The 12,498-nt window shown below is 39.1% G+C and overlaps 1 protein-coding gene across 22 annotated transcripts in view; it reads right to left on the bottom strand.

Annotated features, from left to right (window-relative positions):
- Magi1 (membrane associated guanylate kinase, WW and PDZ domain containing 1) overlaps positions 1-12,498 on the bottom strand; it is a 605,088-nt gene that overhangs the window by 86,531 nt on the left and 506,059 nt on the right. For all 22 annotated transcript variants that reach the window (XM_055628569.1, XM_055628555.1, XM_055628557.1 and 19 more), the window contains 2 exons: positions 9,053-9,254; positions 1,495-1,577 (listed from right to left, as the gene is read on the bottom strand). In XM_055628569.1, the coding sequence (XP_055484544.1) occupies positions 1,495-1,577; positions 9,053-9,254 (285 nt within the window). The remainder of the gene's footprint in view (positions 1-1,494; positions 1,578-9,052; positions 9,255-12,498) is intronic.

Here is a 12,498-nt window from a genome sequence, read left to right as displayed (position 1 = left end):
TAGCATACATTCCCAACATACTTATAATGGATACTGACCCTGAAGGTCCTATGTGATAGAAAGGCTAAACTGTCTTCAAGCTCATTTCTTGTCAAAGAGATTAAACTTGTTTCACAAAGTTGTACTAAAGTACAACTTTGCTTGTTATGTTCTCATCTTTGAAAATTGGTTACCTATGTATTATATTAAACAGAATCCTCGAAGACTCAGATAGCCATTGCTCCCAATGCACAAGAAACAGATCTGATCACACTTAGTTCATTCCTTCTTCAGCTAAGGAGGCAAGCAACCAAAGTAAAATGAGCACCTGGATTGTGCCTCTTAAATTAGGAAAAAACAATATATATATATATATTTCCACTTGAACTTGTTCCAATAAGCATGAATATGCAACTCTATATTTATTTTATGTAATCAATAGCCATATGCAACAGGAAAATCTCAGAGTACAAGGCTTTTAACTGTATAATATTTTGTAATACTAGTTTGCATTTTCCAAATATCACATTTCTGTATATACAACAATTCTGCACTACAGGACAAATTAATAAAGGTTTCTTAAGGCACAGGAAAATATGTTATTATATATTATAAAATATATTAACATATATACACATCTATGTTATATATATTATAGTACATTAGTATGTAATTATATATTATTTTAATTATCCCACAATTAACATACAATTAATTATACTACTAATTTAAATGCCAGAATTGTTATAATAAGCACTGAGGAAAGCTGTTCACCTTTTAATAAGTTTACAACAGAAAGTAAGCATAATAGAACCTGGGATAGATTCCAGTGCTAAAATATTTCTCTGTATCAATTTTCCTTCTGTTTTGGAGAAATAATTAGAAACTCCAAATACTTGAGATGATCCTTTTCAACAGAAACTTGTATAGTCAGAAGGGACATTTGGAAGATGAAGAGGCAGCTGTAAGCAACACCTGCCTCTTTAAGGAACAGACTTTTAAAAAATTATGGTGGAATTTTAAGCTATAAAGACATTCCCAACATGCCATGATCTTCTTTCTATTACCCCTAAACTGGACAAACAATAGATTATTTAAAAAAAAAAAACACCAAAACAAATAACAACAACAAAAATGAACCAAGAAATCTCCTGATTTCTTCCCTGAAGCTTTTATAGCATGGGTTAGGATCTAGCCCTTTAGTGTATGTGAAAGATCAAACCATCTTTGATTTCTACATTCCCGGAGTATTTCTCTAGCATCTTTCCCAAGTCTGACTTGCTTCTGTTTCCAACAGCCATACTGGAATGTTCATGTCTTTGGTGAATCGTTCTTTTGAAAGAATTCTATTCCATTCCCTCCTTCATTCTAAGCCACAGTGTGCGTTACTAAAAACTGAAAAAACCTAAACCACTCCAAAGTCAAAAACCAATTTGCCTTGTGAACACTCTTTAGAAAACATACACATGTAATTAAGCCTCCAATCTGCGGCTCCTAAAACCTCTTAGTCCTTACCATCATCTTCACATTCTTCCAGAGGCTTCTGCTGTTTATTCAGGCACCGAGGGTCCAACCATGATGTTGTTTTTGTGTTATGGCTGAAATCCAGACAGAAAAACAAGAAATTTGTTTTCAAGTAAGTAAACAGACAGAAGAATCACAAACACTTTCCTATCTGCTCCTGAACCAAAAAAAAGATGCATTCCAACAATACAGACAAACCACTAGATGGCGTGAGGCTGGAATGATAATAGCCTATGGTGAGTCTTGGAAGGGTGTTTTCCTTTCTAAGACGTAACAGATTAATTACCGAATACGTAAAATATAATATTAGCTTTATTTTTGAAAAAGATAACATGCTTTTCTTATATAGTCTATTCCTAGCTAGACTTATTCATCAATCTTCACACTTGCCAAACAACAAATTTTAATTAAGTTTACATTTGTCTATAACTTCAATTTAAGGCTTCTATGTCACTCGCTCTGTCACAGAAGCCCTTTCCTGACAGTGTGGAATACACAGTACCTCAAACCTACTTATACACCCCACTCTCCATAACATCTCAACTTAGAGACATTTAAGGAACTAATTAATTTATTTATTTATCGATATGTGGGCATATTTGTGCCACAGGATGTGTGGAGATCTAAGGACATCTTGTAGGTGTCAGTCCTTTCCTTCCATTATCAGGGTCCCAAGTACTGAAGTCAAGTGTCAGGTTCGGAGGTAAATACTTTGACTGGTCCATCCTGCTGGTCCCTAACTTAGGGTTTAAAGAGGTCAACAGCAACCCAAATTACCTAATACAAATAGAATCCATGCTATTGAGAGGGGGAGGGGAGGAGAGAAACAGATGCTGTCTAGATGCCTTCTGTAGGGAAAAGGCCAGCCCTAGTTGGATCTAGGGTTGAAAAGGTCTCAGCAGACTGACTGGGGCCTTTTGAGGTCTGAAATATCCCAAGGGGATATACTGTCCTTCAGTTACCCTAGAAATGTCACAGGCAAAGTGGAAAGAAGCCGCCTTTGTACTTCCCCCAAGTTGACCAAGACACTGGGGGGCAAAGTTCTGCTTGGGCCTGAATCACTGAGCAGCTAAGTGGGCAAGATGGGAACTCCAAGTCTCAGAGCTCTGGGCCAAAACTAGAAATGAAGACAAGAAATGCAGAGGAGGGGGGGCATTTGAATCTTTTTTTTTTATACCACGTTGAAATTTTGGGCTATCAACGTAAGAGGAGGCATAGGACAGCATCAGCAGTATAGATTCAAATCTCACTAATTATTAAAGACAAAATCATGCCTATGCAAATAAATTCACCATTTCTACATGTTAAACAACAACAACAACAACTGAAAAATAATACAGTAATTCCCATCATCACTCTGCTTTCATGGGGCCACCTGCAGCCACAAGAACCTGACTTCATATGTTAGTACATTTAATTCTCATAATAACCCTATGGAAAATTATGAGCAATAAAGTTATCACCCCCATTTTGCAGATGAGAAAAGTGGCAATACGAAGGTAAAGTCTACTGGAGGATAAGGTGACACACGGCAGAAACGGAAATGAGACGCAGGGAACTATCCAGCGGAATGTGAGGTCTGCACTAGTCTACACAGTGATCAGCAACACTACACTAGGCGCTGCTGGGAGGCAGGAGCACGCGTCATTCCAGAAGCCAATTGTGTCTTAGTTACGTTTCTATTGCTTTGATAAATCATCATCACCAAAAGCAATTTGGGGAGGAAAGGGTTTATTTCATTTTACAGCTTGTAGCCCATCATCCAGGGAAGTCGGGTGAAGGGCTTGATGAAGTCGCTCATGCAGACGCCATGGAGGAGTGCTAATGCTTACTGGCCTGCTCAGCTTGCTTTCCTTAACTTAGGACAAGCCGCCCAGGGGTGGCATCACCTCTACTGGCTGAACCCACCCACATCAATCTCCAAACAAGAAAATCCTGCACCGGCTTGCCTACAGGCAATATTGTGGAGACATTCTCTCAACTGAGTTTCTTTTTACCAAATATGTCTGAGTTTGTCAACTGGACAAACAAAACAAAACAAACTGAGAAGGGTAATTGACCCTTTTTTGATACACAAACACATAACTTATTTATTCACAATCTTTCCTTATTCATTTCTAATATCTCATATTAATAATAATATCACAACACAAAACATTCCAGCTTTTGAAAGTCCCACAGTCTTTAAAAAGTTAAACAGTGTATTACATGTAAACATTAAGGTTACATATCACATTTAGGTAGTACTTTCTATATATTTATATATCTTATTACATTTATATGTTCCTTCAGATGTGTGTGTTACACAGTCTACTGGTGTTACTATTTTCCCTGTTCAGTTAAAATATAAAACACTTATCTACACTTACATTCTTTATTTTCTTTTATTTATAATTAGATTATTGTTCTTTTTTCCTCTAAATTTGTATGGAGAACATGTTCAACTTTTTTATTCCAATCTTCCAAGTTAATTCAGAAAAATCAAGAGGTAAAGTTTCTCTTATTTGTGTATACTTTCACTTTTTCTATTGTTTCCCTGCTGTTCTAGAGTTCTCTTCTTTAGCTGTTCATTTAGGGTAAGCATGCTGATGAGTACTCTTTCCAGCTTATGTTCATTTATGAGCACCTTCACCCTAATGGTGCTTTCAGTCTATGTAGACACTGATTTATTTCTCCTCTCTCAGGGCTCAAGCAGCTCTGCCCTACCTTCTAGTCTGGTGGTCCTCATGTTGTGGTGACCTCAACCATAAAATTATTTTGTTGCTACTTCATAACTGTAATTTTGCTATTGTTATGAGTCCTAATGTAAATATCTGATAGGCAGCCCCTTAAAAGGGTCTCAACCCAGATGTTTAGGCTCTTTTGTTCACTCTAGTCTCTGCCATGGAGAAAGTGGAGTGAATCAGTTGCTACATTTGTATATATAATATAAGGGGTCATTTCTCCTATTCAAGAGTTTTATGTTTAGTTATGTTAGCCTGAATGTGAAATGTTACCACAGGTTCACTGGGACACTTGTGCCCAGTTGGTGGCTCTATTTCGGGAGGTTACAGCAGTCTTAGGGCGTGAGGCCTTGCTGAAGGAAGTCTCAGGGGGCTGGGGCGCTTTGAAAGCTTATTGTCTAGCATCACTTCTGGCTTACTTTCTGTGTTTCTTATGTGACAAAATATATCATCAGCTAGCTTCCTGCTCTGGCCACCCGCTGCAGTGCCTTCCTGGCCATTATGGATTCTCCCTCTAGAACTGTAACTGGAAATAAATTCCATGAGTTGGTCCTAATACTTTATTACAGCAACAAAAAAAGTAACTTGACTATGATGTGCCCTTTCTTTGTATTTATCCAATTTGAGTTCACCTAGTTTCTTCAATCTGTAGTCTTCCCTTGCTAAATTTGGGTGGTTTAGAAACATCAGTTCTTCAGGGTTTTTTCCCCCTACTGGCCCCCTCATTGTCTTTCCCAAAGACTTTGATCACCAAAGGCAGATGTCTTATAATTGACCCGAAAGCTTCTGAGAGTTTGTTTCTTTACTTCTCTTCCAGGTTTTTGTGTTGTTCAGATTAGGTAAACTGTTTTCCACCTCCACATTCAGTCTCTGCCTTCTCATTCTAGTGGGTGCTGCCAGACCCATCTATTGGGCCTTTTTATTTGACTATTAGATTTGTTTTTTAAGTTCAAAATTTTCTTTTTCTTTACATATTCTACTGTTTTGCTGAAATTTTCTATTTGTTTCAAGTATGTTTATAATTGACTAGTGCAGTATTTTGTAATGATGTATGTATGTACTCATTTGTTCATTTATGCAGTAAGATCTCTAAATGTCACTTAGGCTAGCCCTAGATTCTCTATTCTCTTGCCTCAGCCTTCCCAGTACAGGGACTTTATCATGGCTAACTGTAATGCAAGCTTGTAAAACGGTGGACAATGCTGATATCTCTGCCATCTTAGTCTTGGTATTTGCTATTTTCTTTCACTCAACTTGATAGCTTTTTCTGGCTCTTGCTACAAGAAATTTGTCTACCAACCAATCAATCATTATCTATTTGTGGTACTGAGGATTAAACCCAGGGTCTAACACATGCTTGGCAAATGCTCATTGAAGCTATAACCCAACCCTCTTTTTATTTTGCAAGAGGGTATTAATATGTTGCTAAGGAAGGCCTTCAAATCCTGTTGCCCTGGCCAAATCAATGGGTGGGTTCCAGGCTTGTACCACCAGGACCAGCTAAGAAGTGACTTTATTATGAACTTGGATATTCACAGTATAATTTTACAAAACTATGGACTTCACTTAAACCTACTTTAGCTGACTTACTATGACACTGCTCCAGTTGTAGGTGGGCTTCATGCCACTTTCAGTGACACTAGATGGGGAAGGGCATCCTTATTATCACCTCCCCCATCACATCTCCCGACCCCTTTTGGGAGAGGTTCATTCCAGCTACTTACCAGGCCTTGCCTGATAACAGCACAGCCGGAAGGAATAGCAGAAGCTCAACACTATCCCAAACTAGGAGTTCCACCTGTAAGCTCTACTACAGGAGAATGATGGAAATCCTGACTCTCCTCTAAACCTCTCTAGACAGCACCATAGAAGGGAACTGGCATCTTGTTCAGCGTAGGTAGAGGGGAGGATCATATGCTCCTCTCGCAGTCCTGCAGTATTTAAATGGGGAAAGGGCAGGCAGCTGTTTCTCCCTCACTACAATCAACATTCCATCTCTGCGGCAAGTCTTTCTGAGAGTACCCGGGGCTCCCATCACACTACTAAGGGGTGATTTCTAGGTTCCCTCGTCATCCTGGCTGATGGGTGCATGGGTAAGATCCTGCTGTGTTCTGTATTGCTGTCTGGGGTAGAGCTATTCACCAAAAGCTGTCTGACTTGTATGATCTCCCCTTCTTTCCCAATCATTCAGCTGGAAAAAGCAGGCTTTCATTAGGACCATCTGTTTCTCATCTGCCAGTGTTTCTGGGTTGCCAGTTTCTTCTGCTCAAAGCCCAAGATAAATGAATTATAAAGAAATCTCCAGGAATGACCTACCCATGGCTTCTTTGATGACATGTTTGAGACAGACTGTTTCACTGCCTCCTTTTGGTCCTCTTACTTCAGTTTTCTATACTTGTACCAGATTTCTATGTTTTGTCTTTAATGTTCTTGTTTACAGTATTTTAGATTTTCTCCAAACCATAAAACCAATCACGTATTTTATATTTTACAAATGCACTAGATTCAATTCTAATTTAACTTGCTATTCAATGCAAGATACTTTTAAGTTCTTTTCAGAATGAAAAGACTATTGAAAGGTTAGTTTTGTGCGCAGGTGTATGTAAAATTTAGGCTAACATATAAATGGCATGTGTATATAAGTGTTTATACATATTGGTGGATATTCATTCATTCGTTTATTATTTTAGTGCTGCAGATCAAATCTAGTCTTCACATATATTCATGAGGAGCTCTACCACCAAAATATATCTCCAGCTCAAATGAAGCATGCAGTTAATACCTATTAAAAATAATAGCTGAAAAGCTGGTGTCATACATGTCAGAGCCACATTTTTTTATAATTAAAGAACTAAAACTTGCCTTCTAAAAACTATGCTAACTTACAAAAGAGGACAGAGTATATCTTTAAGCTAGCCACAACTTGGGGGCTAGCATTTCACTGTTAGCATACTAAACTTTCTTTTCTAAAATGTATCAATTCAGTCCATGGCAAAATTTCTGGTAGATTCTTTTCCAAGAATGTGTGCAACAGTTCTTGCAAATGGACATAATTTCAAGGGCAATTAGTTATAAAATCTAACTATGATACTCTGAACTTAAAGGTGATATCCAGTTTTGTTTTTAGCAATGTTCATCTGTGTGATGAATATGGTAAGAGGGAAGCAGTGATGGCTAAATATTATCAATCCAAGCACTTAATACACTGCTCTCGCTAACCCTCAAGACATGGTAGGTACGAAGCATTAAGACCTTTCACAGATATGGAAGAGCTTCAAACAAAGTGCTGAGCACTCTGTGCTCTCATTACTGTGTCTAATAAGCATACACCACTAACAAGAAAGAGGCAGGAGCCATGGGTGTCTCCGGCCTCTAGCTGGACAATACCAGAGCTCACCCTCATGTCTCACAAACTGCTTTCCAAAGTGACTTTCCTGAGCCTCTAGGTCTCTTCCTCATGCCCATGAGCTAGGAAAACTGTACTTGTAATTTTTCTTGCCCTCTTCTAATAACAAAATATATGATATATATGAAATGTAAGAGCCCGCGGAAATGTATACTCTTGTTAGAAAACAAAGCCCTCACTTAAGGTATGCATGCAGTTTAGAGACTTCAAGTGTGGACTGGAGAGATGGCTCAGAGTTTAAGAGTACTGGCTGTTCTTCTAAGGGTCCTGGGTTCAATTCCCAGCAACCACACAGTGGCTCACAACCATCTCTAAGGAGACCTGGGGCCCTCTTCTGACATGCAGGCACATATACAGTCAGAATACTGTACACATAATCAATAAATAAAGCTTTAAAAAAAAGGTGAAGTACGTCATATATTCTTTGGCAATGGCTTCTTTTGCTGGTTCACGTAATAGTAGGTCATTTATGTGAGAACAATACATCTACCTACATTTTTGTTTGTTTACTGGGTATACAATTAGAGCACTGGGCTGCTGCTGTTAAGGGAATAATTGCCCCCCACCCTTACAATCTATGAAAAGTAATGCACACCAGTGAGAGCAGATTCAAACACGGCAACGCGACATGTGACTACTATTGGTCAGGAGAGTCAGAAGATTTTTGGGTTTTCAAGAACAGTTTCAATTATAGGAATTATATCAATTTTGTTTTTCTCTTTTTCTGCAAATGTAACTTGTTAAAACTTTAATTACATACAATTTAAGCCTTTCACGGCTAAGCAGTCTCAAATCCCTGATCACCTACCTATCTTGTACCATGCAGTAAAATTAGCACCAAAATGTAAGGCGTAAAGTTCGTTATTAAGAAATGTAACAGAAAGTCTCTAACTCTGAGTAAGGCAATGATTTCTTGCTACCAGTGGTACAATCCACAAAGGAAAAAAAAAAAAAAAAAGATAATCAGATCAGTCAAATTAAAAGCACCTGCATTTCAGAAAGCACTGAAGATTAACACTTAAGAAAAAAAAAAAATCACGATCATAGTTAATTATGACCAGAATGCATAAAGAAGCCTGAAAACTAAGTAGTAAGAAAAGTAAAGCCAGTTAAGGAAAATATGCCAAGACTTTACTATTTTAATGGCTAAATATAAGGGTTATTTATTACAATTATATAACAAGATTCAGTTTTCTAACCTCTTCAAGAAATTATAGGTCTTACGCTTCCTAAAACCTTTCACACTGAATAATCAAGAATGCTATGGATGAAAACTGTTTTTATGTGACGCTTGTTTAATCTTAGCGAAGAATAGCATTGCTGTGGGATAGTTCTCTCAGGCTGAACTGACATCCAGAGCAGGGAGGGAAGGGAGCGAGGGAGAAGGGTATTTTCAGGTAGAGAAAATGGTATACTTTACTCTATAAAATAGACTTCTCCATTTTCGGTATAGGCCATCTCCCAGTTTTCAGGTAGAGGACCTAAATTATCCTCCGCAGAAAGAGGTAGGTACTGAGGGAACTTCTGAGAAGGGTCCGTGATGGGAGCCGCGAGGACGCTACTGTTCACGGGTGGAAGCGTTGCTTCTTGGAGAGTGTGCTCGTCCTGGTCTCCAGAGTCGGCTGGGAGAGAAAAAGACAAGCGCAGAGCTGTTCAACTATGCACCACAGCCCAGGAAACACAGGACGAACCCATCTACGTTCTTTCCCCACACTCATTGTGTTCCCACCACTGACAACCACACTCAAGATTCTATCAACAAGTATCAATTATGCATAATAATGGCTTTCATCACGTCCTTTTCACACACATATATAATGTGTTTGGATCATATTAACCCATTATCCTATCTCCTACCCTGTCTCATTAGTCCCTTTATTCCTTCACACCTAGACTTCCTTCTACCTTACTCCCCCACCTTCTAGTGACCCATGAGTTTCTCATCAGTGTGTCTGCAATAACTTACGGGCCTTACCAGCTGCTACACCACTGAAGAAAATGCCTCTACCTCCTCTAATCAACCAGTAACTCTGTATAAAGCACTCCGGAGCATGGGGCCTCCTCTTTCATGGCAGCCTTGTGCCAGGCCCAACCTTACAGAGATCTTGAGCATGTAATCACAACTACTGCCGATTCAAGAGAGCACCAGTGATATCATACCTAGATGCTAGGGTTCCAACCCATTCTCTCACTTCTTTCAGCTCTTACCTTCTTTCATTCCTTCCTTTGCAATGTTCCCTGAGCCTCAGCAGGGGTTTTATAGATGCCTCACATGTAGCTAAAGAGTTGACAGTTATTTAATTTCTATACTGTGTGTCCCTGATTCATTAAAATAAAATACTTGCAAACCAGATTCAAGAACTCATCAAAAAGATCTTTCATCCTGATCAAACTGGCTGCATTCCAGAGGCTGAAGGATGGTTCCGCAGTTACTGCAATGTGCCATATCAACAGACTCAAAGACAGAAATCACTTGCTCATTTCAAGAGAAGCAAAAATGCCCAAATCCAGCATCTACATTATTTTTTTTAAAGACCTTATCTTTTCCTAATTGCTAGTTATCAACTATGACTTCTGTTTTACTAGGGTAAACAGAGAGAATCAAAATGACTAGCACAGCCAGGGATATAGCTGAGTAGAAGAGACAGAGCTGCATATGCTTGGCATATTCAGGGCCTTGACTTCAATCTCGAGGACAAAAGAAGCTACCCAACAACAACAAAACACAGCAAAATTTAAGAGAACAATTACCCTGAGAAGAAACCTATTTATCAACTCAACTTCTAAAGATTTTGTACCAAGATGTCCTCCAACTGATCTGAACTCTCGGGGGTGGAGGGAGATCAAGTTGAACACAGAGATGCAGTAGCATTTTTGTATAAATTATTAGAAGATTTTTGATAGACACTGGCAAAGATAAACCACTGACAACTTAAGTTGGAAAGAATACAAAAGTTTAGAAAACGAAGACAGCTATGCCGGTGAGTCAGAACTGAGACTCCTTTGGGAAACCAAAGAGACTGTTCCTGTGAAAAATCAAGACAGTTACCCTAGAACGGTATCATGTGGGTGGACTGATGTGAGCTGGATCTTGAAGGAAGGTTCCAAGTGAACGTGTCTCCCCTGCCTCCGTATTAAGCAGAAACATCGAGGATGACATCATCAAAACAGCTATGAACAGCGCTGCTGACATTTCTGCTGACTTTTTATAGAGCATGATGATATTAAATGTCAATCTCCATGGGGCTTCAACACATAATGATCGGGGCTCAGTCGTTTTCTGTCTCCTACAGTCATTCCCCTGTAGACATTTCTGAGCGTAAGTGGAATAGGAGATTAAACACTGACTCCCAAGCTGTCTAATGATCGGCTAGTGAGTTCAACACAGGAGTAGGAAGGTTCTGCAAAAGGTGGGTGGCGGAATGCCAAGCCTACAGAAGACGAGCAGTCCTACCAGAGCCTAGTGCCACTGACTAGACGGTCTATAGGCATTCCCTGGCCGGCATCTCCCCCTTCTTATTTTGGTGCCATCATTAAGGCTCCAGTTTGGAGGCCATTGTATGTTGAGGTAGTCCAGATAAAACAGACATAAACCCATGCATGGCCCTAAGTCACACTCAGATTTAGGAATATTCTATCATTTTTACCTTTCCTACTGGTTCAGGAACATGTGCATGCTGCAAGGCTCAGCAATGAAGGAAGGTCAGGTGTCTTAGTGACATTTGTATTTCTATGATAAAACGCCAAGGTCAAAAGTGGTTGGAGAGAAAAAGGTTTATTTGTGCTTTCAGTGGTAGCCCCTCATGGACAGAAAGCAGACCAGGAACCCAAGGCTGTATCTGGAAACAGGAACTGAAGAAGAGGCCACAGGGGAAAGTCGCTTACTGGCTTATTCCCTATGACTTACTCAGCCTGTCTTTTTATACAACTCAGGATCATCTGCCCAGGAGTGGCCTCCCCCAGAGAGCTGGGCCCTCCCATATCAATCATTAAGCAAGAAAATGCACTACAGACTTGCCCACAAGCAAATCTTATGGAGGTATTGTCTTAACTGAGAGTCCCTCTTTTTAAATGTCACATTGACATAAAACTAACTAGCATATCAGGTATAGAAGTTTTGGTGGAGCAACTGGCAGCTTGTTGATGCTGAGATAATCGAGTAGACACAACTTTACAATTGCTATGTCAGTGGACATTCTAACATGTCTTAAGGAGACCTACACAGAGAAAAGTAGAGACAAAAGGTGATGAACGTTGCCTAAGATTCCCTGTGGAGCCTTTGAAGTCATGCCTGAAACCAACACTGTCCCCAGGTTATTCAACTGCTTAATTCCTCAAAATCACTTTCTTTATCAAACCAATACAAATTTTTACAACCTGTATCTAAAAGTACAGATTAACAGAAATCTAGAAGAACAGAAAGAAAATCAAACAAAAGCAGAAGGATCACCTTAAAATTATTAATAGATATCAGTATTAACTGAGTAATTACCAAGAATGAAAAGATTGATCCCTGACCCCATAGAAGTCAACACACACTCATTTCTGACCTACCTCTAGAAGTTTCACTACTCATGCTAAAATGTGCCCAAGAAATCCCCAGACCCACTAGTAAATACTCACCTGGCTCCTTGCTGTAAAAAACATGACAGGTATATTTTTCAAGGGCTCTTTTTAGAAGCACCAAATTGAAGAAGACTCAGTTCATACAAGAACGTTGTTTTCAGATAGTTCTCTAAAGAATGTGTGGACATAAAATACGGTAGCATGCGGGCTGTTCAAAATCTTTCTTTCTTTCCTTTCTTTCTTTCTTTCTTTCTTTCTTTCTTTCTTTCTTTCTTTCTTTCTTTCTTTCTTTCTTTCTTT

The sequence above is a fragment of the Psammomys obesus genome, unplaced genomic scaffold (genome assembly GCF_907164565.1).
Source record: "Psammomys obesus unplaced genomic scaffold, mPsaObe1.curated_primary_1811, whole genome shotgun sequence".
Taxonomy (NCBI): Eukaryota; Metazoa; Chordata; class Mammalia; order Rodentia; family Muridae; genus Psammomys; species Psammomys obesus.
This window is presented reverse-complemented; position numbering and strand designations above follow the sequence as displayed.